General features: G+C 45.5%; 2 protein-coding genes across 6 annotated transcripts in view; one reads left to right on the forward strand and one right to left on the reverse strand.

The window, feature by feature from the left end:
* The window catches only part of nagpa (N-acetylglucosamine-1-phosphodiester alpha-N-acetylglucosaminidase), a 75,713-nt gene extending 66,116 nt beyond the window's left edge, over positions 1-9,597 (reverse strand). The window contains exons 1-2 of one of the 2 annotated variants that reach the window (XM_063067317.1): positions 9,450-9,597; positions 1,068-1,547 (exon numbers count right to left, since the gene is read on the reverse strand). In XM_063067317.1, the coding sequence (XP_062923387.1) occupies positions 1,068-1,547; positions 9,450-9,577 (608 nt within the window). In that variant the 5' untranslated portion in view covers positions 9,578-9,597. The remainder of the gene's footprint in view (positions 1-1,067; positions 1,548-9,449) is intronic. The other variant, XM_063067321.1, reaches the window with a different exon arrangement.
* Positions 9,598-10,088: 491 nt separating this feature from the next.
* ndufaf6 (NADH:ubiquinone oxidoreductase complex assembly factor 6) overlaps positions 10,089-27,869 on the forward strand; it is a 47,498-nt gene continuing 29,717 nt past the window's right edge. Inside the window, exons 1-5 of one of the 4 annotated variants that reach the window (XM_063042541.1) lie at positions 10,089-10,481; positions 11,211-11,310; positions 15,446-15,547; positions 17,588-17,710; positions 19,324-19,380. In XM_063042541.1, the coding sequence (XP_062898611.1) occupies positions 17,624-17,710; positions 19,324-19,380 (144 nt within the window). In that variant the 5' untranslated portion in view covers positions 10,089-10,481; positions 11,211-11,310; positions 15,446-15,547; positions 17,588-17,623. Of the gene's footprint in view, positions 10,482-10,508; positions 10,682-11,210; positions 11,311-15,445; positions 15,548-17,587; positions 17,711-19,323; positions 19,381-27,869 lie in introns of those variants that run through there. The other 3 variants (XM_063042536.1, XM_063042518.1, XM_063042526.1) reach the window with 3 other exon arrangements.

The following is a 27,869-nucleotide window of genomic DNA, read 5'->3' on the forward strand; positions in this document are numbered from 1 at the left end:
ACTCAGTATGAACAGCACCTTCCCGGAGACTGCCACGTTGCTGTGATGGCGAGGTCTGAATTCCTGAGATCCTGACAGTGATGCGATCTTGGAGCTCAGCTCTTGGTAGGGTCACCCATGATGGGAAGGTCAAGGTGGATGTTTCAGACAAGTGATCGAACCAACGGTGGAGCTGGGGGAAGATGACGACACATCACAATGGCAGTGAGGAAGGCTGCAGGAGTGTAGGGTCCTCAGACATCTTGCGTTCCATGACACTGGACCCTGACCCCGATCTGTCAACGACTGTGTGGTGGAAGCCTGTGTGTCAGAATCCCCACATTAAACAAGTCACGAGCTGGTCTTCTCCATGAAGGGAACAACCCCTTGTGTATACACCATACTCAACTTGAGTGATCGGACTACTACTATGAACAGCACCTCCACAAGACTCTGCAGCCGGTCAGCTCATCGACAGCATTGTTTCTGGCTTCTCTGCACTGAACTTTCCAATTGCCTGATTAGCCTTCAGTCTGCTCTCTGTAAATCTGAAGTCACTCAAACTCTGCTGCACGTCTGGACTCAGAGTGTGCCATTCACTCACTGGACTGCGGGTAATGTCCCGTCAAGTACTGAGTATTAGAAGCTGGAACACTTAAAGAATTCCTTTGAGTTTTTAAATTGCAACAGGAATGGGAGTTTATAAGTAGTGTACAACATTTCCCAAAACTTGTTTTAGACCAAAAGACACAGGAGCAGATCTAGGCCATTCGGCCCATCGAGTCTGCTCTGCCACTCCATCACGGCTGATGTATTATCCCTGTCAAATCCATTCTCCATCCTTCTACCCATAACCTTTGTCTTCCTAAGAAAACTTTGCTTTAAATGTGCTCAATGACTTTGGTCTCATCCACCAGTGAGACCCTCACTGTCCAGGGCATGCCCTCTTCTTAGTTCCACTAACGTTTTGTATGCGTTATGATAAAAAGCAACTGGGAGAGTTTACCGATTTCATTCTGTAAAATCAGGTGTGTACCAATTACACAATACATCCATTAAAAATTACAAAGAGTTATGCAGTTTCTTACCCAAATACCAAAGTGCCGTCCTTCTTGATCCCAAATTGTGCATTTTGAATTCCCTTTGCATCTTGTACCAGTTTTCCATCACTCACAACATTACCCAAGCAAAGTCCTTCCTTCGTGTCAAAAAATCCAGCATTGTGGGCCACCAAACACTTGCTGGATTTGGCAGTTTCTTGCACAGTTGCTCGGTACGAGTGACTGCATCCTCCTGGTTTCAGTGGCTCCAAAATTGAGACGGTTCTCAGTGGGTTATTCACAAAGGTGAAATGGCCAGTCACCGTTTTAGTCTTCCCTTCCTCAGTGGGAAACTTTGAAACGAACACAGCAGATTTAGCAACAGGAAGATGAGAGGATTTATCAGCAGGCCAAGTCTCATGTGTAACATTCCTAAACACAATAGGCTGACAGTCTCTGATGTATCTGTGAGAATGCCGTGAGCCATGCTCCAAAGGGTAGTATGGAAGCAGATCATTCAAGTCAGTCCTATAGAGGAGACGGAAATTATTACAAATGCAAAGATGATAACACATGCAAGCGCCGAGGTTTGTGTAATGTTATTCCAGAACCAGCAAACCAGGTTCAGTTCCCACCCCTGTCAGAAAGGAGAATCAAAGTTCAACGAAAATTTTATTATCAAAGTACAGATAAGTAAAAAGAGCTTTGACTAGTGGCCAATCTGGAGAGGTGGTCCAAATCAGCTCCACTGCCTGAGGAGCAGCAGGTCACAGCAGCAAAATACAGCTTTGACCAGCAGCCAGTCGGCATTTGGGATTGATTAGTAAGAACAAATTAAACGAAGGCAGAGGCAAGCGCAACGGCCGTCATTGGAGTGGGCACAGAGTGATGACCTTGAGGCTTTAGCTCTTCGAGATTTCAACAAAGAAAGGTTTCACTCAGGGAAAGCAAGGGAAAGAAAAGATCAAGTTCCCCCCCCCCCACCCCCACCTTCTCTTCCTATCTGCTCAGCAAGGACAGTAGATATGCCAGGCAGGTTAGTGAAATGGTCCTCTTGTGGGATATGGGAAGGCAGGGTCTGGGATATAAAGGATTCTGATCTCAGGATAGCTACCTGTGCCATGTGCTAATGAAGCCAGAATTAGGAAGTTTAATAGCATTAAGACACAAGACATAGGAGCAGAATTAGGCCATTTGGCTCATCGAGTTCACTCTGCTACTCAATCATGGCAGATCCTTTTTCCCCTCACTCCCACTGCCTGGCCTTCTCCCCGTAACCTTTAACGCCATGTCCAATCAAGAACCTATCAATCTCTGTCTTAAATACACCCAATGACCTGGCCTCCACAGCTGCCTGTGGTAACAAATTCCACAAACTTACCACTCTCTGGCTAAAGAAATTTCTCCACATCTCTGTGCCAGAAGAAAGTCCCTCTATCCTGAGGTTGTGCCCTCTTGTCCTAGATTCCTTCACTATGGGAAAAATCCTTTCCACATCTACTCTCTCTAGGCATTTCAATAATCAAAATGATCCAATGAGATCCCCCCTCATCCTTCTAAATTCCAGTCAATACAGACCCAAAACCATCAAACGTTCCTTGTATAACCCTTTCATTCCCAGAATCATTCTTGTGAACCTCCTCTGAACCCTCTCTGATGCCAGCACATTTTTCTCAGCTTAATCCAATCCTGTTCACAATACTCGTGAAGCCACACAACTGCTTTATAAAGCCTCAGCATTACAACTCTGGTCTTGTATTCGAGACCTCTTGAAATGAATGCTGACATTACATTCGCCTTCCTCACCGCCGGCTCAACCTGCAAGTTAACCTTCAGGGTGTTCTACACAAGGACTCCCAAATCCCTTTGCATCTCAGATTTTTGGATTTTCTCTCCACTTAGAAAATAGTCTGCACATTTATTTCTACCAACATGCATGACCATGTATTTTCCAGCATTATATTTCATTTGCCATTTTCTTGCCCATTCTCCTAATCTAAGTCCTTCTACAACCTGCTTCCTCAACACGACCTGCCCCTCCACCAATCTTCGTATCAACTGCAAACTTGGCAACAAATCATCTATTCCATCATCTCGATCATTTATATACAGCATAAAAAGCAGTCCCAACACAGACCCCTGCAGAACACCACCAGTCACCAGCAACCAACCAGAAAAGGTTCCTTTTATTCCCACTCGCTGCCTCCTACTAACCAGGCAATGCTCTAACCATGCCAGTAATTCTCCTGTAAAGCCATGGGCTCTTAACTTGGTAAGCAGCCTCATGTGTGGCATCTTGTTAAAGGCCTTCTGAAAGCCCAAATATACAAAATCCACTGTATCCCCTTTATCTATCCTACTTGTAATCTCCTCAAATAATTCCAACAGGTTCATTAGGTAAGATTTTCCCTTTGGGAAACCATGCTGACTTTGTCCTATCTTGTACTGTGTCACCAAGTGCCCATAACCTCATCCTTAATAACTGATTCCAATATCTTCCAAACTACCAAAGCCAGGCTTACTGGTCTATAATTTCCTTTCTGCTGCCTTCCTCCTTTCCTAAGGAGTGTAGTGACATTTGCAACTTTCCAGTGCTCTGGCACTGTGCCAGAGTCCAATGTTTTTTGAAAGATCATTACTAATGCCACCACAATCTCTAACGTTACCTCTTTCAGAACACTAGGGTGCAGTTCATCTGGTCTGGACAACTTATGTACACTTGGGTTTTCAGTTTTTTGAGCACCTTCTCCCTTGTAATAGTAACTGCTCTCACTTCTCTTTCTTCACACTTCAACTTCTGGCATACTGCTTGCGCCTTGCACATTGAAGACTGTTGCAAAATACTCATTTAGTTCATCAGCCATCTCCTGACACATTATTTCTTGGGCCTCATTGTCTAGCGTTCCTATATCCACTCTCATCTCTTTTTTTAAAAACATACTTGTAACAGCTTTAACTATCCACTTTGATATAGTTTGCCTGCTTGCTTTCACATTTCATCTCTTCCCTCCTAATTATTCTTTTAGTTGCTCTCTCTAGGTTTTTAAAAGCTTTTCCCAATCCTCTATCATCCTGATTTTTGCATTGTTGTATAGAGTTTCTTTTGCTTTTACATTAGCTTTGACTTCCCTTGTTAGCCAGGGACGTACTATTTTACCATTTGAGTATTCCTTTGTTTTTGGAACAATGCTTCAACTTCCTCATTCTTCCTAGGAACTCTTTATAGCTGCTCTGCTGTCATTTCTACCGGCATCTCCTTCCCATTTACTCTGGCCAACCCATCTCTCACACCACCAATTTCTTTTACTCCACTGAACAAGGAGGCAAAGTAGAATCAGTTGGTGTTGTGTTCTTGGATTTTCAGAAGGCCACCCATGAGGCTGCTATGAGCCCATGATATTACAGGAAAGATTCTAGCATGGATTAAGCAGTACCTGAATGGCAGGAGACAAAGAGTGGGAATAAAGGCCGCCTTTTCTTGCTGGTGACTAGTGGTGTTCCACTGGGTCTGTGTTAGGACCGATTCTTTTTACATTAAATGTCAATGGAATTGACGGCTTTATTGCGAAGTTTGCAGGTGATATGAAGATCGCTGGAGGGGCAGGTAATTTTGAGGAAGTAGAGAGGCTACAGAAGGACAGATAGGTTAGGAGAATGAGTAAAGAAATGGCAGATGGAATACAGTGCCAGGAAGTGTATGGTCATGCACTTTGGTAGATGAAAGGGTTGACTATTTTCAAAACGGAGAAAATACACTAAAAACTGAGGAGCAAAGGGACTTGAGACCCTGTGCAGGATTCCATAAAGGTTAATTATCACAGGTTGAGTCTGTGGTGAGAAAGGCAAATGCAATGTCAGCATTCATTTCAAGAGGACGGGAACACAAAAGCAAGGTTGTAATGTTGAATCACAAACAAGAGAAAACCTGCAGATGCTGGGAACCTGAGCCACACACACAAAATGCTGGAGGAACTCTGCAGGTCAGGCACCATTCAATGGAAAAAGTACAGTCAATGTTTTGGGAGAGACCCTTCTTTAGTCCTGAAGGGGGGTCTTGGCTCAAAATGTCAACTTTCAAGACACGCGTACAGACATAATTGGTTTAATAAATATTGCAGGCTGTTAAAATTTGGCCACAATGGATACAACTGGTATCGCCGTTAATAATGTCCTGCCCTGAAAAACTAATCAGTTTGTTAGTCCTGATGAAAAACCATTATCAGCAACGCCACTGAGCACCTGCACACGCAGTGCTGTCGCAGGAAAGCAGAATCCATCACTGCCCGCTATCTGTGTCCTCTCCAGCCACAGGCAAGTTCTGGGAGAGCAGGCGAGTGGCTAATGCTGTACCTCTATTTAAAAAAGGGAACTAGGGAAAGTCCTGGGAACTATAGACCAGTGAGTCTGACATCAGTTGTAGGAAAATTGCTGGAGAAAATTTGGAGAGGCGGAACTTATGACAACGGCACCCACTCCTTCGCTTGCTCCATTTATCTCTTCTTTTCCTTTTCAAGGTTCTTTTGAAGATCCTGACCTGCAGTTACACGCTGACTTCTGTTCTTTGTGGAAATGGGACCCGCTCTCAGGGCCTCACAACTGGCTGCTTTTTGATATGCAAGGGACGCAGCCTGGGAGACTGGCGCGCCTTCGGGGTGCTGGATTTTCGTGGCTCTGGAGACGGGCGGACTCGAGGCTGGTGCCGCCACCTGATGTGTGGTGTGTGACGATATCCTGAATTATCCCTTATGGACTGTGCTTTTGAAAAGAGAGAGAGCATGCAGCTGTACAGCACAAACAACTTGTTTACTGAGAGAGAGGGGCGAAGACTGCTCAGTTTGTTTGGGATTTCTGCAAGGACACTGCCAGCTTCTGAGTTCCTACAGAGAGAGAAGGGAGGAGCCACTTGATGGACAGCTGGTGTTCAGCACAACAGTATTTAAACCAGCGTAATTTCTTGTTTCACAGGACACACAGACGCATTAAGGTGTGGTGAAGTTACCACTATTCTGTTCAGGTGCCCACGAGTGTGGGACTGAGGATCAATTGTGAGGAATCGATCTGTGATTATTAGTGCGTGAAAGAGTGACCCTGTGGAGTGTACCAGTGTGTCTAACCCTTGCCTGAGTTGGTACACTATCACTTGAAGTCGGTGCTCTTAAGTTGGTCAAGTTTGGCTAACTTGGAAGTGTCGGAGGACAACGGGAAGATCAACGGCATCGGCTTACTTGGACAACCACAACACCTTTCTCTCTCTCTCCATCACTACTCAACTCAACTGAACTGAACTGAATTCATTTGTAAAACTGTATCCATTTACCCGAGGCTTGAAGAAGCTTGGTTTTTATATTTCCACACTTATGTATGCATGAACTTTGCTAACCTGTTTGATTCATCTGATGTTATATTACTGTATTGCGAGCTCCATACCAACTTTACAGTGTACTGATAATTTCTGACATTTCCTTCGATATCTTGTTCAAGAAGCTAATAGTCACATCAGATTTAATTAGATTAGATTATGAGGACACGCAGTCCTCTTTTATTGTCATTCAGTAATGCATGCGTACAGAAATGATACAGTTTCTCCGGAATGATATCACAGAAAATCATGACAAACTGACTGAAAAACTGAGAAAAACCACATAATTATAACATATAGTTACAACAGTGCAAAGCAATACCATAATTTGATAAGAACAGACCATAGCATGGTAAAAAGTCTCAGTCTCTCGAAAGTCCCATCATCTCACGCAGACGGTGAACCTCCAGCGCCGCCAACTTGCCGATGCAGCATCCTGGAAGCATCCGACCACAGTCCGACTCAGAGTCCATCCGAAAACTTCCAGCTCTCCGACACTGAGCACCGAGTACCATCTCTGCCAAGCGCTTCGACCCCGGCCCTGGCAACAGGCAAAGCCGAGGATTTGGGGCCTTATCCTCCGGAGATTCTCGATTGCACAGTAGCAGCGGCAGCGAAGCGGGCATTTCAGAAGTTACTTCAGGTGTTCCTCCGTGCTTCTCACGGCTGTCTCCATCAAATCCGGATTGTGCAGGATCAACTCACTCTTCTGAACATCAGGAAGGTGGCATTTACACACAATGTGCCACCTTTTCTACACCGGGAACCCCTGCTTACGCAATCCAAGGGAGACACATTTATTACACCACCACTACCTTGGAAGCAGCAGTGGAGACGAGGATGAAGGGATGGCGTCCTGGTGAGGTTGTCATGACGTGCTAATCAGTCACCGCTCCCTAACATACACCTGGCTAACACTCCTGGACAACAAGCTATGCAAACTGAGAGCCAGAATCTCCTATCAGCGAGAAACAAAGGAATGCAATGTTTTGTGCTTCGTGGAGACCTGGCTGACGGAGGACCTGTCAGGGTGGGCAGGTCAAAAAACCTCTCTGGGAAGAGTAAAGGAGGTGGGGTATGCTTCACCATCAATAATGCTTGGTGTGATCTCAAGAATGTGCATGCCCTCAAATCATTTTGTTCCCCGGATCTGGAGTACCTTGTGCTGCTGTGTGTAGACTTTTCTGGCTGCCTAGGGAGTTCACACTGTTATTATCAGAGCTGTGTATATTCCACTGCAGGCTGATACTGACCTGGCTCTCAGGAAACTGTACAGGACCATCAGCACCCTGGAGACTGCACCCAGAGGCTGCTTTCATCGTCGCCAGTGACTTCAATTGAGCAGCGCTGACGAAAGTCTCTCCAAAGCTTTGTCAGCACATCCAGGTGAGCACACGGGGAGAGAGCATACTCACCCACTGCTACTTTCCCTTCCGCAACGCTTACAAAGCACTCGTCCGTCTGCTGTTTGGGCAGTCGGATCACTCCTCCATCTTGCTTCTGCTCGTGTACACAGATCCAGACACAGCTCTCTAGCAACAATACACACAGCTTATGGCAAGGTCTGCACACCATCACAGACTCCAAAGCTAAGCACAGCTACCAACATCACTGCTTCTCTCCCAGATGAAAGAAATCTTTTTTGCTTGGTTCAATGTTGCCAACACTGAGCCCTCAAGGAGAGCTGCCAAAGTGATCTGCATCTTGGTCATCTCTGAGGCTGAAGTTGCAGGTGTTTCCAACAAGTGGACAGTCGCAAGGCTGCAGGACCAGACAGCATCCCAGGGCGGGTACTCAGGACGTGTGTGACACAACTGGCAGGTGTATTTACAGTGATGCAGCCACTCAGGGTGCTCTCACTGTATAGTATGGGAACTATACTTCTCTCAAGCACAGAGAGTGGTGCGGACAGACCTGCACACCTGTAGATGTGAACTTCCCACTATTCAGGACATTTACAGAGACAGGTGTGTAAAAAGGGCTCGAAGGACCATGAAAACTAGGACCAACAGGCTCCAGGACAGCTTCTTCCACCAGGCCATCATATCAAGTCGCTTTTCATTGTCATTTTGACCATAACTGCTGGTACAGTACACAATAAAAACGAGACGTTTTTCAGGACCATGGTGCTACATGAATAACACAAAACTACACTAGACTACAGACCTACCCAGGACTGCATACAGTGCAGGTATTACAATAAATAATAAACAAGACATTAGGCACAGTAGAGGGCAGTAGGTTGGTGTCAGTCCAGGCTCTGGGTATTGAGGAGTCTGATGACTTGAGGAAAGAAACTGTTACATAGTTTAGTCATATATCGATACAATTGTACTTCCATGCTACAATGACCGCCCTGTTGTACACACTATTTATTTCAAATTACTTTAAATTGCACAGAGGGAGACATAACGTAAAGATTTTTATTCCTCATGTAAGTGAAGGATGTAAGAAATAAAGTCCATTCAATTCTCTCCTGGAAGGACTGTTTGGGGCCCTGAATGGAGGCGAGGGAGCGATCCCTGCAGAAAGTGGAGTGTGTGGTTGGGGGGAAGAGGTGAAAAAGGGTCCCTTTGGAGATGGCGGATGTTGAGGAGAATTAAAGTGTTGGATCAGAGGCTCATGCGGTGGTCGCTGAAGACAAGAGGAACTCCATTTACTGCATTTGTATGTGTTGCTATGAACTTTGTTATTTTATGGTTGCAAATAGATACAATTATGTATTTACATTAGAGCTTCCATTATAAAAGTTAAAGTGCATGCATCAATAAAGCAGCAATAAACGCTGAATGACAGCGTTTGGTCAAGCCTCCGTGTGGAGGACACGTTTGCACAAAAGTTACGTCGTGGAATGTACGACATCAACTTCTATCACCCGCGATCCTGCAGTTTGTCCTCCCGCTTTATTATCGAGAGGGCTGTCTGGAGGGCTGCTGTGTCGGCTGAGAGCAGCGAGGGGATGGTTCCGGTTGCGGTCGCGGTCACGGCCGCCGGCCCCAGATGGACAGGAACGGCCCCCCACAAATGAAGTCAGCTGTAGGGTGCCTGAAGCAGATGTTAGAGGCACTTACCTATCGACAGCTCCTGCACCCGTACCCGTACACAGGACGGTAAGGACACCGACAGCCAGCCCGGTGTGCCAGTAACCTACCGCCGGCAACACCGAACACCACACGGCGCGGCGACAACCCGCCGCCATTCTCGTCCGACCCTAGCATCCCGCCCACTCCCCGATCACATGACACCGGAGCACCGCCCGCTCCCCAATCACATGACACCGGAGCACCGCCCACTCCCCGATCACATGACACCGGAGCACCGCCCACTCCCCGATCACATGGCACCGGAGCACCGCCCACTACCCGATCACATGGCAGCGGAGCACCGCCCGCTCCCCAATCACATGGCACCGGAGCACCGCCCACTACCCGATCACATGGCAGCGGAGCACCGCCCACTACCCGATCACATGACACCGGAGCACCGCCCACTCCCCGATCACATGGCAGCGGAGTACCGCCCACTCCCCGATCACATGGCACAGGAGCACCGCCCACTCCCCGATCACATGGCACCGTAGCACCGCCCACTCCCAGATCACATGGCACCGGAGCACCGCCCACTCCTCAATCCCGCCCCTCCCTGAAGACAGTACTCGCCCGTCAGTTTGTCAGGTGGAGGCGGCCCAGCTGTCAATCAGCGACGTAACACCCGCCCATTCTCTGATCACGTGATGTTCGACTACAGCGATCTCCTGCTCAGCTGTCACTTGATCGCTCACGATCCATTGTTTTTTTCACACCCTCCTGAAATGGTGATAATTCCTTATTTCCCCTCGGCACCAACCCAACCCACAGATGCTGCCTGATCCGCTGAGTTGTGTGGTGTAGATTCCAGCGTCCAGCTCTGTGTCTCGGCTTTTCCTTTCCGGGTGGATAAAATGTGCTGAGGTGTCTCGGCTTGAAGCGCCGACTATTTATTCATTTCCACAGATGCTGCCTGACCTGCTGAGTTCCTCCGGCATCTTGTGAGTGTTGCCCCGGAGTTCGGTGTCTGCAGACTCTCCTCGCTGTGAGCTGTACGTGGAACGTTTGGTCAGCGAGGTGCGTTGCTCTCCGGAAGGGATGGAGGAAGGGACCGCCGGTGAAAGGGGGGGCACCATGGAGTCCCGCGCGGTGCGCGCTCTCGGACGATCGCTGCTGCTGACGGGCCGCTGGGGTCGCGAGGCCAGGCGGGTGCGCGCGGCCAACACCGGGGCCGCCGCCCCCGCGCATCGCGAGCGCTACTGCGTGCAGGTTGTCCGGTAAGCGGCCCGTCCCGGTCCCGTCACCTGCTCAGGCACCGGGATGGAGGTCATGTTCCCTGCTGGGAGTCCGGCGCTCCGCAGTGCATGGAAACCTACCGAATACGGGAAGGCCTCGATGCAGTGGGTGTTTCCTATAAGGACCAGAGGTCACAGCCTCGGAATAGAGAGACGTCCCTTTAGAACATTGATGATGAATTTCTTCAGCCAGAGCCTGGTGAATCTATGGAATTCATTGCAACTGACGGCTGTGGAGGTCAAGTCATTAGAAATGTTAATATATTAAAGAGGAGGTTGGCAGGTTCTTGATTAGTCAAGCCGTCAAAGATTACAGGGAAAAGGCAGGAGGATGGAGGGACGATAAATTAACATGATGGAATTACAGCAATTCCGATGGGCTGAATCGTCCGATTCTGCTCCTATGTCTTGTGCTCTTATTTTATATTTTGATTACACACACAGTTCACTTTTTGTTGTTGACATTGTTTAATTTTGTAATGGTTGAGTCAGTGTTTTGTTTTCCTCGCAGAAATCGGGACTATGAAGGTTTTCTGACTTCTCTGCTGCTTCCTTCAGAACTTCGCTCCTCGGTGTTTGCACTGAGAGCCTTCAATGTGGAGCTAGCTCAGGTAAGTACTCTGCATAGATACTCCAATGTGCTTTTTTTTTATTAAATTATCAATTCTTCATTCCAAAGGTGAGGGAACGGTCCTGGAATAGTCATGACTTGCCCCTTCACCAGAGCTCCCCACCTATCATCAGCTATCATCTGTGACTCCATGTCACTGTTTGCATGCAACAGCGGCCACACCATGGTACACCACTTTAACAAGCAGGTTAAACCAGGTGTGGGAAGCCAGTGGACCTCATACCCCTGTGAGTTAGGAACATGCCTGTCCTGCCTTGCAAAGTCAGCTCTGGCAGAGTGTGCGGAAGAGATCTGCAGTAAGATCCAAGGGCCAGGAAGGGAGTTCTGCAACACTGTGGGCATGATGAGGCACAGAAGTATTCATGGTCATCCACTGCAACCAAGGGAGACCCCAGTTTGATAGGATAGTTAAGAAGGCCTATGGGATGCTAGGCTTCATTAATAGGGGATTGTGTTCAAGAGTAGAGAGGTCATGTTGCAACTCTACAAATCTCTGGTGAGACCACACTTAGAGTATTGTGTTCAGTTCTGGTCACCTCATTATAGGAAGGACGTGGAAGCTATGGAGAGGGTGCAGAGGAGATTTACCAGGATGTTGCCTGGATTGGAAAACAAGTCTTATGAGGCAAGGTTAGCAGAGCTGGGACTTTTCTCCTTGGAGTGTAGAAGGATGAGAGGGGACTTGATAGAGTTCTACAAGATTATGAGAGGCATAGATGGGGTGGATAACCAGTACCTGTTTCCCAGGGCAGGAATAGCAAACACGAGAGGGCATATGTACAAAGTTAAGGGAGGGAAGTTTAGGGGAGACATCAGGGGTAGGTATTTTTACACAGAGGGTTGTGGGTGCCTGGAATGACTTGCCAGGGATGGTGGTGGAGGCTAAAACATTAGGGGTATTTAAGATCTCTTGGACAGGCACATGGATGAAAGAAAAATAGAGGGTTACGGGGTAGTGTGGGTTTAGTACGTTTTTTTAAGGAATATACTAGTCTGCACAACATTGAGGGCCGAAGGGCCTGTACTGTGCTGTAGTATTCTAGTGTCTAGTTTGTGACGCTTGTTTGTATCACTGAATAAATTTGAATTAATGAATTTATTCAAATCGTACATTCATCTCACAATGTGAGGGAGTAAATTTTTTTGCGTTATGACTCCATTACAATGAACAGAATTGTGAATTTATTAGTCTAATGGCTTGTAGAAAGAAGCTGTCCTGTAGCCTGTTGGCCCTGGCTTTAATGCTGCGATAGCATTTGCCAGACGGAAGCAGCTGAAACAATTTAAGGTTGGGGTGACTGGTGTCCCTGATGATCTTCCAGGCCTTCTTTCTGTACCTGCTGCTATAAATGTCCTCAATGGAGGGAAGTTCACGTCCACAGATGCTCTGGGCTGTCCGTACCACTCTCTGCAGTGCCCAGCGATCAAGGTTGGTTCAGTTCCCAGGGGGTGATACAGCCAGTCAGGATGCACCCAGTGGTTCCCCGGTGGAAGGTCTTGAGGATTTCTTCAAGAAAGGACCCGAGCTTCTGAGATCAAGAGAGTGGAATGGCTTTTCCACTAAAAACTCTCCTGCACAGTTTTCCTGTCATCATCTGATACAATGGACAACCACCAACAACTCTCCATTCTGAGTGGAGTTATCTTGTGACTGGAAAGTTTTTCCTTCAGGCAAGTAAGCTTGAATTTTCTACTTTCTGAGAAGTTTGCATAGGTTCAACATGTCGCCAAAACTTTGGCAAACTGTAGAGTGTAGGATATTGTAGAGTATCCTGACTGGTGTTTCCATACCAGGTCATGACATAGCAAGGTGCAGGAATAGAACAAAAAATTGTGAATACAGCCCAGTCCATCACAGGCAAAGCCCTCCCCTCCCCACCACAGAGCACATTTACAAGGAGCACTGTCGCAAGAAAGCTGCATCCGTCTTCAAGGACTATCCATCCAGGCCATGCTGTCTTCTCGCTACTGCCAGTCCCACACCACCAGGTTCAGGAGCAGTTATTATCCTTCAACCATCAGGCTCATGAACCAGCACAGATAACTTCACTCACCTCAACGCTGAACTGATTCCACAACCTATGGACTCACTTTCGAGGACTGTTTAACTCATATTCTCAGTATTACTTATTATTTGTCCAACTTGTTTTCTTTTGCACATCAGTTGTTTGTTGGTCTTTGTATTGTTTTTCATAAATGCTATTGTCTCCTGTCCGTTACGTAAGGTTTCACTGCTAATATAATGGTCTCTCAGTAATGTTTCACTGCTAATGTAATGGTTTCTCTGTAGCAGCAATGTTTGGGTTATGACGAGAGATAAATGGCAGTTTAGATCTCCCGGCCGTGTGAAATAAAGCCATTCTGACAGTTAGTACCTTTTCTGTAAAGTGATTGATGGTTACAGCAAATGGAAAGCAACAAGTTGACCATGCTTTTAGAAATTAATGGTGAATATTGACAAGAACTTTAGCAACAATAATTTCACATTTTCTTGTAATGTTTTGGAGTGGCATGGTAGTGTAGCAGTTAGTCAGTCCTGCCACTGTCTGTAAGGAGTTATAGAAACAAAGAACATAGAAACATAGAAAACCTACAGCACAATACAGGCCCTTCGGCCCACAAAGCTGTGCTGAACATGTCCTTACCTTTGAAATTACCTTGGGTTACCCATAGCCCTCTATTTTTCTGAGCTCCAAGTGCCTGTCCAGGAGTCTCTTAAAGGGTCCTATCGTATCTGCCTCCACTTTCACGATGTGGTTTGCAAAAGTTTGCTGTGTCCCAATTGACTACAATGGTGGGATAATTTTATACAGCAGAGGGATGACTTTTCCTTTTTTTAAAACAAAATCAAGAATTTTTGTATTTAGTATGCATGATCTTGGTTCTAAAGAGAAAAGTTGTTTCAAATTCTTATCTTGAATTCGTTGTTGAATTGCATGTGACATTATTGGTTGGTGATCTAACAGTGATCATTAATAAGACTTTTATGATGTGTTTTGCTGGGCATTTGATTTCTGTGCTATGTGGCTGCTATTTTGGTAATTTGTTTGGAGACATATTTGGGAACTACAAAGCGTGCCTTATCTGATAATGTCTATAATGCTAAAGTTGTCACGTTGTACAGGTGTCCCCTGCTTTTTGAACGTTCGCTCTATGAAACCTCGCTGTTACGAAAGACCTACGTTAGTTACCTGTTTTCACTAACAGAAGGTGTTTTCACTGTTACAAAAAAAGGCAGCGCGTGCCCCGAGCAGCCAAGCTCCTCCCCCGGAACTGCATTCTTGCCGGCATTGCTTAAACACGTGCCTGTGAGCAGCCGTTTGCAAGATGAGTTCTAAGGTATCAGAAAAGCCTAAAAGTGCTCATAAGGGTATTACACTTAGCGTAAAACTAGACGTAATTAAGTGTTTCGATCGTGGTGAACGAAGTAAGGACAAAGTGAGTTTGGCTTGTGGAAGATGACGCAAATGATGTTGAAGAGGTTTTGGCATCCCAAGACCAAGAACTGATAGATGAAGAGCTGATGCAATTGGAAGAGGAAAGGATAACAATCGATAACAGCTCTATAAAACTCTGGTTAGGCCGCACTTGGAGTTCTGTGTCCAGTTCTGGTCGCCTCACTATAGGAAGGATGTGGAAGCATTGGAAAGGGTACAGAGGAGATTTACCAGGATGCTGTCTGGTTTAGAGAGTATGTATTATGATCAGAGATTAAGGGAGCTAGGGCTTTACTCCTTGGAGAGAAGGAGGATGAGAGGAGACATGATAGAGGTGTACAAGATAATAAGAGGAATAGATAGAGTGGATAGGCAGCGCCTCTTCCTCAGGGCATCACTGCTCAATACAAGAGGACTTGGCTTTAAGGTAAGGGGTGGGAAGTTCAAGGGGGATATTAGAGGAAGGTTTTTTACTCAGAGAGTGGTTGATGCGTGGAATGCACTGCCTGAGTCAGTGGTGGAGGCAGCTACACTAGTGAAGTTTAAGAGACTACTAGACAGGTATATGGAGAAATTTAAGGTGGGGGGTTATATGGGAGGCAGGGTTTGAGGGTCGGCACAACATTGTGGGCCAAAGGACCTGTAATGTGCAGTACTATTCTATTTTCTATGTTCTAGCGAACGGACCGAAAGTGAAGTCATCCAGGAACTGAACGTGAATCAACTGCATGAGATTTTTGCTGCAATGATGCAGAAAAGTACGACTTTAATTTTGAAAGGGTACGTAGGTTTAGAGCATATTTGCAAGATGGTTTGAGTGCTTACAAAGAACTGTATGATAGAAAAATGCGCGAGGCTAATCAGTCAAGTATACTGCCATTTTTCAAGCCTTCCACATCAGCCACAGCAGATGACGAACCTCGACCTTCGACATCGAGGCAGGCAGACATGGAAGAAGATGACCTTCCTGCCCTGATGGAAACAGATGACGATGAGATTAGACCTCAGTGTCACACCACCCCAACCTCCAGGCCACGGACCGATACATTGCTGCGGAGAATGCAGTGGTAGCCGGGACACACCCAACACATCTTTAAGAAAAAAGCTGAAATAAACAAGCTCATTAACTAGGTGCCGCCCGGCATGACTTCAGGATTAAAGGACACCCATTTAGAACAGCGATGCAGAGAAATTCTTTTAGTCAGAGGGTGGTAAATCTGTGGAATTTATTGCCACGAGTGGCTGTGGAGGTCAAGTCATTGGATGTATTTAAGGCAGAGATAGATAGGTTCTTGATTAGCCAGGACATCAAAGGGTATGGGGTAAAGACAGGAGTGGGGATGACTGGAAGAATTCGATCAGCCCATGATTGAATGGCAGGGCAGACTTGATGGGCTGAATGGCCTGCTTCTGCTCCTATATCTTATGGTCTTAAAATAGCAACAAAAAAGCAACCAGAAACACAGCGTGAACTACACAGCCCACTCTGCAAACTGCGATGATTATACCTTGCCCAAGACCCAAGACCATCCTCTGGCAGCATCGAGAGAGTGTGTGTGTGTGTGTGTGTGTGTGTGTGTGTGTGTGTGAGTGAGAGAGAGACCAATTGAATGTTGGCACTTTCCTCCAGGAGCAGAGAGCAAGAGGAAGGGACTGGTCAAAAGCGGGCAGATGGCACTGAACACCCTCTTGCCAGCCGTTCTCATCGTCATTGATTCCAATCTTCCTCAGTGCTTAGATCGGTGAGAAATGGAGAAGGTACAGGAGCTGCACCACCAGGTGCAGGAACAGTGATTACCCTTCAACCGTCAGGCTCTTGAACCAGAGGGGATAACTTCACTCACCCCAAAACTGAATTCTCACAAACATTCATCTCACGTTCTCTATTGCTGATGTATTTATTATTTTTTCTTTTGTATTTGCACATTGGTTGTTTGTTCATCTTGTTGGGTGTGATCTTTCATTGATTCTATTGTTTCATAGATTTACTGTGTCTGCCCGCAAGAAAATGAACGTCAGGGTTGTATATGGTGACATATATGTCCTTTGATAATAAATTTACCTTGTACGTTGTACTCACTGTCCCCACCTCCTGTCTACACACGAGCCCATTCTCTCATGCTGAACCACAGAAGCGACGGTGCCGAAACCATACTGGTCTTGTAGAAGCTTGATTGTCAAACCTGTGAATGTTGAACTTGTCCTGGCAGTTCATTCAACACTCATCGCTCAGTGGAAAAAGTTCCCTTAAATATTTCACCTTTCACCCTTGACTCATGATCTAGTCCCACCCAATCTCAGTGGAAAAAGTTGCTTGCATTTCCTCTATCTATACCTATCGTAATTTTGTAAACCTCTATCAATTCTCCCCTCAGTCTACCGTGCTCCATGGAATAAAGTCCTAACCTATTCAACCTTTCCTGATAGCTCATGTCCTCAAGTCCTGGCAACATTGCAAAATTTCTACCACACTCTTTCAATCTCACTGATATCTTTCCTGTAGGTAGGTAACCAGAACTGCAAACAATACTCCAAATGAGGCCTCTCAGTGGTTCAGCATGGACTGGATGGGCCAAAGGGCCTGTCTCTGTGCTGTAGCTTTCTGTGACCAGCATCTTATACAACTGCAATGTGACATCCCATCTCCTGTAATTAGTACACTGATTTGCTATAAATACTTGACCTTGCTTGATTTTGACTCTCTTTAATGTGTAGCATTTTGCCAATATTATCAATATGCAGCAAGAAGGTAATTACTTGAAAGCTTCTCCCTGTATAACATGACCATACCTGATTCCTTGTTTCTTGGATTTCTTTAAGGTGCAAGATGTTGTATCCCAGAAAACACTGGGTCTAATGAGGATACAGTTTTGGAGGCAACTAATTGAAGATGTCTATAGCAATAACCCTCCCCATCAACCTATTGCTATAGAGCTGTGGAAGGTAAATCAGTTTTTAATTGAATCTGTTCTTCATCGGCTTTTCAGTAAGTGTTTCTGTAGCTCTGGGTTTTTACAGAATGAGGTTTGCTAGCCCCATGTCCGACCCTCCTCCTTTCACAGTTAAGGTTGGGACAGTCCACGGTGGAGTTGTCATTGAAATACTGTGATTTTAAAATACAAGATGTGTCTTTCAAAATTTTGCTTATAAATCTCATCAGGCCCCTGAACTAGTGTGGATAATTTCATTCACCTCAACAATGAACTACAACAATGTATGGATTCACTGTCAAGGGCTCCACAACTCGTATTTTCAGTTATTTATTTATTTTTTTCATTTGCACTATTTATCTTTTCACACTGGCTGCTTGTAGGTCTTTGTTTATGTATACTGTATATTTTTTAATAAATTCTGTTGTATTTCTTTATTTTCTTGTAAGTGCCTGCAAGAAAATGAATCTCTGGGTAATGAATTTGCTTTGAACTTTTTTTTTCTTATTTGGGGTCAAATATGGCTGGCATTTTTTGCACATGGTCAAAAATTGGAAGGTTTTTATTTTTAATGTGTTTTGAGGAAAAATGTTAAGATTGTGATAGAAATTAAGAATATTTTATAAAAGTTATTTTGAATCTATTTCAATTATTCCATGTCTCTGATTATCAGAGTTATTTAAATGCAGTTAGACTATAAGACAGAGAGGAAACAGGCTATTTGGCCCATCAAATCACTGCCATTTCATCATTTATTACCTCTCTCAACCCCATTCTCCTGCCCTGTTCCCATAACCTTTGTCACCTTTACAAATCAAGAACGTATCGACCTCTGCTTTAAATAGTATTGTAATCTCCAGCATAAATCCTCACTGGATTTGCATGCTACCAATTTGAATATTTAATATTTCAGTTTCCTTTTGCCACATGACCACTTTTTTAGTGACATCAATAAATTGCATTCAGTCCCATGACATTCAATTTTTGCTAATAATGTTTGCTAAAATTCTGCTAAATGTCTTCTGAAAGATGGATTCCAGTTTTTGCAATTCAGAATTGGAAAAAACTCACTTGGTTCACTTGTGTCCTTTGAGGAAGGAGATCTGTCTCTTTGCTTCCCTGGTCTGGCTCAAATTGACTTCAGATCCACCAAGTGTGTTATCTCCAATCCTCCTCCTCGGTTCAGGGATGATAAAAGATGGGCAGTATATTAGATTAGATTATGAGAACACTCAGTCCTCTTTTATTGTCATTTAGAAATGCATACCTTGTTTCTCCGGAGTGATATCACAAAAAAAACAGGACAAACCAAAGACTAACACTGACAGAACCACTGTCATTGACAGCATATCTGAGTGCTGTACACAAGTAAAAGACTCTTGTAATTCGTGAGTCAATGTGACACACTTAGTGTGGATTTAGTTGATAACGCAACAAAAATATAGCAGAATTTTTCTCGTATTAATGTTTTGCAGTGGCTGACGTTTACAGAAGTGAAATATTCATCGAGTTACGATGGTTTGCGAATAGTCAAAATGCTAAAAGGCATTCATCTCTATTGCTAATAAAAAAGAAATAATTCTGCTTCTGCTCTTTTATAATATAATCTGTTTTCGGCATTGCTAGGCAGTAAGAAAACACAAGCTGACCAAGCAATGGTTTCTAAGAATTATCGATGAACGGGTAAGTTTTCTTATTTAATTATCTTGCAGCCAGGTAACCCCAATGTTCTGATAGTGAACAGTTAAAGATCATGAGTTCTGTAACTGACCCCCCCCCCCCCCAACCACCACTACTTTATAGTTTCCTCTCAGGGTCATCTTATGTACAGACACTCCTGTGTCCAGCATCACTTAATGGACATGCAATCAATCTTATGGATATGAGCAATCTTACTACCTTATGTATTTATATTTATTATGTTATTATTTTGGTTTTGTGCTGTATTGGTTCTGAAATAACAATTATTTTGTTCTCCTTTACAGTTGTGTATTTGAAATGACATTAAACAATCTTGAAAGGTGTCCCTTTCTTAACATTCGTACTTTGTCCCAGATCTGCTCTGCCACCAGATGGAGGACCTCAGTCTTTCCAATCTAGTGAGGAGAGGCATTAAGACCCAGCTGACACCAAACACATCTATTTTAATCAGTTATGGAACGGTGCATGTTTAAAGCATTTTACTGATAGTGTGGCTAGGAAATTTTCAGTTTATTGGTTTTATTATGTACAATAACAGATGTTGGAAGGTGAAATTTCAAATTTGGCTAAGGGTGTAAAATTTTTTCTCGTTAATATTGAGAGGGAAATAATAGACTGCAGAAACAAAGGCATCTAATAAAATTGACAGAAAAATGAAAATTAGACATCATACACATTTTTAGCTCTGCTTGCCTCTTTTTAGTTCTGCTTATAGAAATGATGTACAAGCTTTAGAGAGGGTGCAGAGGAGATTTACCAGGATGCTGTCTGGATTAGAGCGCACGTCTTATGAAAATAGGTTGAGTGAGCTAGGGCTTTTCTCTCTGGAGTGAAGGGGAATGAGGGGTAACTTGATAGAGGTGTTCAAGATGATAAGAAAACATTTAATTATGCACATGGTTATGTGGGAAGGAAGGGGTAGATTGATCTCAGAGTAGGTCATTGTTTTCATACAGATCAAATCAGATCTAAAGAATGTTCAGGAATAAAAAATCTGCGTGTGTATAAAGCTTTGAGCAGTAAAGCACAAGGGAACTTGGATTGTATAAATTTAGTGTAACAGACTACAAAAGTCTGAAACTTTATAAAACAGTGATCAGATCTCAGCTGGAGCATCAGAATAAAATGTTGGTTCCTAAACTTCAGAGAAAATGTGAAGGTTCTAGACTCGTGTGCAGAAGATGTTTAATGGAATGGTACCATGGATGGCTGGTGGTGTAGTGGCATCAGCGCTGGACTGCGGGGCAGAGGTTCCGAAGTTCAAACCCAGCCGGCTCCCCCCGGCACGCTTTCCATCCGTGCGGGGTTAAGAGCTGGTGATCTCTTTGGGGATAAAAAACTCACCCGGCAAAAGGCAATGGCAAACCACTGCTGTAACTTGCCTCATACGCGAATTCCAACTACGTCAGAACGGCGTGGGAGGAAGTCGTCCGCTACCAGGAAAAATTCCGGATGCAACCAACATTATTATTACCATGGATGAGAGGTTCATTTGCAATGCCAGACTGTGGATGCATTCGTTGTTCAAAGTAAATTCATTATCAAAGTACATATATCTCACCCTGAGATTCATTTTCTTGTGGGCATACTCAATAAATCCATGACAGAATAAAACCGTAATAGAATCAATGAAACACCGCACCATCTTTGACGTTCAACTACTGTGCAAAAGACAAAAAAATGCAAATACGAAAAAGAAATAATAATAACAAATAAATAAGCAATTATTGAGAACATGAGTGTGGCCTCGGTTGTAATGAGGACTCGGCCTCAAGCAGGCCTGCCTGCTGCTGCAGTCCAGGTGAGACGACTCTGGAGGTATAGCAGCATGGAGTCTCTGCTCGGTTGGGAGCTGGCCTCTCCCATCACTGCTGCCCTCCAGTGTTTGACCAGTGCAATGGCAGGCTGGATTGCTGGGAGCTGTACCATTAATTTCCCTTGTCCATTCGTCCCCCCCATCCCTCCCCACTGATCTCCCTCCTGGCACTTATCCATGTAAGCGGAACAAGTGCTACACATGCCCTTACACTTCCTCCCTTACCACCATTCAGGGCCCCAAACAGTCCTTCCAGGTGAGGCGACACTTCACCTGTGAGTCGGCTGGGGTGATATACTGCATCCGGTGCTCCCGATGTGGCCTTTTATATATTGCCAAGACCCGACGCAGACTGGGAGACCGCTTTGCTGAACACCTACGCTCTGTCCGCCAGAGAAAGCAGGATCTCCCAGTGGCCACACATTTTAATTCCACATCCCATTCCCATTCTGACATGTCTATCCACGGCCTCCTCTACTGTAAAGATGAAGCCACACTCAGGTTGGAGGAACATCACCTTATATTCCGTCTGGGTAGCCTCCAACCTGATGGCATGAACATCGACTTCTCTAACTTCCGCTAATGCCCCACCTCCCCCTCGTACCTCATCTGTTACTTATTTTTATACACATTCTTTCTCTCACTCTCCTTTTTCTCCCTCTGTCCCTCTGAATATACCCCTTGCCCATCCTCTGGGTCCCCCCCCCCCCCGTCTTTCTTCCCGGACCTCCTGTCCCATGATCCTCTCGTATCCCTTTTGCCAATCACCTATCCAGCTCTTGGCTCCATCCCTCCCCCTCCTGTCTTCTCCTATCATTTTGGATCTCCCCCTCCCCCTCCAACTTTCAAATCCCTTACTCACTCTTTCTTCAGTTAGTCCTGACGAAGGGTCTTGGCCTGAAACGTCGACTGCACCTCTTCCTAGAGATGCTGCCTGGCCTGCTGCATTCACCAGCAACTTTGATGTGTGTTGCAAGAGATTTGAAAGTTCAGTTCGTCCTGACGAAGGGTCTCGGCCTGAAACGTCGACTGTACCTCTTCCTAGAGATGCTGCCTGGCCTGCTGCGTTCGCCAGCAACTTTGATGTGTGTTCCATTAATTTGCATGCTGCTCATGGACTTAGACTGTACATGTTTTTGCATAAAGGTGTGTGTGCATTTTTTCTCTCTTGCTATTTTGAATGTATGTTATGCCCCCAGGCCTCAGAGGAATGCAGTCTTGTTTGACTGTATCCATGTATGGTCTGAATGAGAATTAAACTTAATTTGATTTGAGACTGAGTTCTTGAAAGTGAGTCCTTGAGTTGTGGGTACAGTTCAGTGACGGAGCAAGTGAAGTTGAGTGAAATTATCCCTTTGGTTCAAGAGCCTGATGTTTAAGGGGTAATAACGGTTCCTGAATGTTGTGTGGCTATAGAATTGTTCTTTTAACTTAACAGTGGACGTTGAGGCCATTGTTAAGAGACAAAGCACTACAACACATCAGCCCAACCAGTCGAAGCCGATCTGATCTGATGTCTGGCCTGGTCCCATCTACCTGCACCAAGACCTTAACCTTCCATGCCCCGCCCCATCCATGTATCTATCCCAATATCTCTTAAACACTCCAATTGAACCCTTGTTCACCTCTTCCACCAGCACCTTGTTCCACACTCGCACCACCTTCTGAGTGGAAACGTTCTGTTTTCACAGCTTTCCTATTTCAACTACAGGTTTCCCCCGCCATCGGAAGGTAGAGCTTTCCTATGAAACGGTTCGTAAGCCAAAATGTCATAAAGCAAAGAAGCAATTACCATTTATTTATATGGGAAAATTTTGTGAGCGTTCGCAGACCCAAAAATAACCTACCAAATCATGCCAAACAACACATAAAACCTAAAATAACAGTAACGTATAGTAAAAGCAGGAATGATATGATAAATACACAGCCTATATAAAGTAGAAATACTTTTCCACAATCATTACTGCACTGTTCTCCGTAGCGAAAATCTCATGCAAGCGCTATTGGCAAAAAACACGGCGCAAGCGCTTTCCAGTAACCTTTAAGCTCTGAAGCTGCCAAATCATACCAAATAACATGTAAAAATACACAGCCGATATAAAGTAGAAATGATGTATGTCCAGTGTAGTGTCACGTACCGGATTTGGGACAGCGCCGAGCACACTGGTGATGGTGCGTTAGGCTGAGTCGTCGCAGGTTGGGGTGGTGCAGCGGTCCCCACCCTCCGGGCCACCAACCGATACTAATCCGCGAAGCATGCAGGGATACAGCGGTAGCCGGGAGGCACACAGCACATTTTTAAGAAAAAAGCCGAAGCAAACATGCTAATTAATTAGGTGCTGCCTGGCACGTAATTGTCGGCCCAGATCGGTGCAGATTTCCGATTGCGTCGTCTCTGATCTGGGCCGACAATTACGTGTCAGGCGGCACCTAATTAATTGGCATGTTTGTTTTGGCTTTTTTCTTAAAGATGTGCTGTGTGCCTCCTGGCTACCGCTGCATTCTCCGCGATTCGTTATCTGTCCATGGCCTGGGGGTTGGGGTTGTGGGACACTGGGGTGTCATCTCGTCGTCTGTTTCCATTAGGGCAGGCAGGTCATCTTCTTCTATTTCTGCCCGCCACGATGTCGAAGGTCCAGGTTTGTCGTCTGCTGTGGCTGATGTGGAAGGCTTGCTTGATTGCTGAGCCTCGCGCATTTTTCTGTCACACAGTTCTTTGTAAGGACTCAAACCATCTTGCAAATATCCCCTAAACCTAAGTACCCTTTCAAAATTAAAGTCGTACTTTATCATTGCAGCGAAAATCTCATGCAGTTGCTTCACGTTCATTTCGCTACTGCATTCGGTTTTAAAACATAGAAACATAGAAAATAGGTGCAGGAGTAGGCCATTCGGCCCTTCGAGCCTGCACCGCCATTTATTATGATCATGGCTGATCATCCAACTCAGAACCCAGCCTTCCCTCCATACCCCCTGACCCCTGTAGCCACAAGGGCCATATCTAACTCCCTCTTAAACATAGCCAATGAACTGGCCTCAACTGTTTGCTGTGGCAGAGAATTCCACAGATTCACCACTCTCTGTGTGAAGAAGTTTTTCCTAATCTCGGTCCTAAAAGGCTTCCCCTCTATCCTCAAACTGTGACCCCTCGTTCTGGACCTCCCCAACATCGGGAACAATCTTCCCGCATCTAGCCTGTCCAATCCCTTTAGGATCTTATACGTTTCAATCAGATCCCCCCCTCAATCTTCTAAATTCCAACGAGTACAAGCCCAGTTCATCCAGTCTTTCATCATATGAAAGACCTGCCATCCCAGGAATCAATCTGGTGAACCTTCTTTGTACTCCCTCTATGGCAAAGATGTCTTTCCTCAGATTAGGAGACCAAAACTGCACACAATACTCCAGGTGTGGTCTCACCAAGGCCTTGTACAACTGCAGTAGTACCTCCCTGCTCCTGTACTCGAATCCTCTCGCTATAAATGCCAGCATACCGTTCGCCTTTTTCACCGCCTGCTGTACCTGCATGCCCACTTTCAATGACTGGTGTATAATGACACCCAGGTCTCGTTGCACCTCCCCTTTTCCTAATCGGCCACCATTCAGATAATAATCTGTTTTCCTATTTTTGCCACCAAAGTGGATAACTTCACATTTATCCACATTAAATTGCATCTGCCATGAGTTTGCCCACTCACCCAACCTATCCAAGTCACCCTGCATCCTCTTAGCATCCTCCTCACTGCTAACACTGCCACCCAGCTTCGTGTCATCCGCAAACTTGGAGATGCTGCATTTAATTCCCTCATCCAAGTCATTAATATATATTGTAAACAACTGGGGTCCCAGCACTGAGCCTTGCGGTACCCCACTAGTCACCGCCTGCCATTCTGAAAAGGTCCCGTTTATTCCCACTCTTTGCTTCCTGTCTGCTAACCAATTCTCCACCCACACCAATACCTTACCCCCAATACCGTGTGCTTTAAGTTTGCACACTAATCTCCTGTGTGGGACCTTGTCAAAAGCCTTTTGAAAATCCAAATATACCACATCCACTGGTTCTCCCCTATCCACTCTACTAGTTACATCCTCAAAAAATTCTATGAGATTCGTCAGACATGATTTTCCTTTCACAAATCCATGCTGACTTTGTCCGATCATTTCACCGCTTTCCAAATGTGCTGTTATCACATCCTTGATAACTGACTCCAGCAGTTTCCCCACCACCGACGTTAGGCTAACCGGCCTATAATTCCCCGGTTTCTCTCTCCCTCCTTTTTTAAAAAGTGGGGTTACATTAGCCACCCTCCAATCCTCAGGAACTAGTCCAGAATCTAACGAGTTTTGAAAAATTATCACTAATGCATCCACTATTTCTTGGGCTACTTCCTTAAGCACTCTGGGATGCAGACCATCTGGCCCTGGGGATTTATCTGCCTTCAATCCCTTCAATTTACCTAACACCACTTCCCTACTAACATGTATTTCACTCAGTTCCTCCATCTCACTGGACCCTCTGTCCCTTACTATTTCTGGAAGATTATGTCCTCCTTAGTGAAGACAGAACCAAAGTAATTATTCAATTGGTCTGCCATGTCCTTGCTCCCCATAATCAATTCACCTGTTTCTGTCTGCAGGGGACCTACATTTGTCTTCATCAGTCTTTTCCTTTTTACATATCTATAAAAGCTTTTACAGTCCGTTTTTATGTTCTCTGCCAGTTTTCTCTCATAATCTTTTTTCCCCTTCCTAATTAAGCCCTTTGTCCTCCTCTGCTGAACTCTGAATTTCTCCCAGTCCTCAGGTGAGCCACTTTCTCTGGATAATTTGTATGCTACTTCTTTGGAATTGATACTATCCCTAATTTCTCTTGTCAGCCACGGGTGCACTACCTTCCTTGATTTATTCTTTTGCCAAACTGGGATGAACAATTGTTGTAGTTCATCCATGCAACCTTTAAATGCTTGCCATTGCATATCCACCGTCAATCCTTTAAGTGTCATTTGCCAGTCTATCTTAGCTAATTCACGTCTCATACCTTCAAAGTTACCCCTCTTTAAGTTCAGAACCTTGGTTTCTGAATTAACTATGTCACTCTCCATGTTAATGAAGAATTCCACCATATTATGGTCACTCTTACCCAAGGGGCCTCTCACGACAAGATCGCTAATTAACCCTTCCTCATTGCTCAAAACCCAGTCCAGAATAGCCTGCTCTCTAGTCGGTTCCTCGACATGTTGGTTCAAAAAACCATCTCCCTGCCAGGATATTGGTCCCCCTAGGATTCAAGTGTAACCCGTCCTTTTTGTACAGGTCACGCCTGCACCAATAGAGGTCCCAATGATCCAAAAACTTGAATCCCTGCCCCCTGCTCCAATCCCTCAGCCACGCATTTATCCTCCACCTCATCGCATTCCTACTCTCACTGTCGCGTGGCACAGGCAGTAATCCCGAGATTACTACCTTTGCGGTCCTTTTTCTCAACTCCCTTCCTAGCTCCCTATATTCTTCTTTCAGGACCTCATCCCTTTTCCTACCTATGTCATTGGTACCTATATGTACCACGACCTCTGGCTCCTCACCCTCCCACTTCAGGATATCTTGGACACGATCAGAAATATCCCGGACCCTGGCACCAGGGAGGCAAACTACCATCCGGGTCTCTGGACTGCGTCCACAGAATCGTCTATCTGACCCCCTTACTATCGAGTCCCCTATCACAACTGCCCTCCTCTTCCTTGCCCTACCCTTCTGAGCTACAGGGCCAGACTCTGTGCCGGAGGCAGGGCCACTGTCGCTTCCCCCCGGTAAGCTGTCCCCTCCAACAGTACTCAAACAGGAGTACCTGTTGTTAAGGGGCACAGCCACCGGGGTACTCCCCATCACCTGCCTTTTCCCCTTCCCCTTCCTAACTGTGACCCACTTGTCTGCCTCCCGTGGCCCCGGCGTGACCACCTGCCTTCCACTCCTCTCTATCAACCCCTCACTCTCCCTGACCAGACGAAGGTCATCGAGCTGCAGCTCCAGTTCCGTAACGCGCTCCCTTAGGAGCTGCATCTCGATGCACTTGGCGCAGATGTAGACGTCCGGGAGGCTTGGAGACTCCAGGGCCTCCCACATCTGCGCAGTCCCGCCTCTTAGAAAGCTGTTGGAGAAAAAAAATAACGAAAATTTCAAAAATCTCTTTCTCGGCACTCCCACTCAGACTCTCAGACTCCTTCTTCGAATCAAACCCGAAGCAAGATGTCTGCCCTTTTAAATCTGCCGCGCTGCACTGCCCGACGTCACACGCCTGCGCAGTCCCGCCTCTTAGAAAGCCGTTGATTGTTATCCTTTCCTCTTCCAATTGCATCAGCTCTTCATCTATCAGTTCTTGGTCATGGGATGCCAAAACCTCTTCAACATCATCTTCGTCAGCTTCCACAAGCCAAACTCACTTTGTCCTTGCTTCATTCACCATGATCGAAACGCTTAATTATGTCTAGTTTTACGCTAAGTGTAACACCCTTACGAGCTCTTTTAGGCTTTTCGATACCTTGGAACTCATCTTGCAAACGGCTGCTCACAGGCACGTGTTTAAGCAATGCCGGCTAGAATGTAGTTCCGAATCCGGGGAGAGCGGCTGCTCGGGGCACGCGCTGCTTTTTGTCGCACG

Source organism: Mobula hypostoma, chromosome 1 (genome assembly GCF_963921235.1).
Source record: "Mobula hypostoma chromosome 1, sMobHyp1.1, whole genome shotgun sequence".
Classification (NCBI taxonomy): domain Eukaryota; kingdom Metazoa; phylum Chordata; class Chondrichthyes; order Myliobatiformes; family Myliobatidae; genus Mobula; species Mobula hypostoma.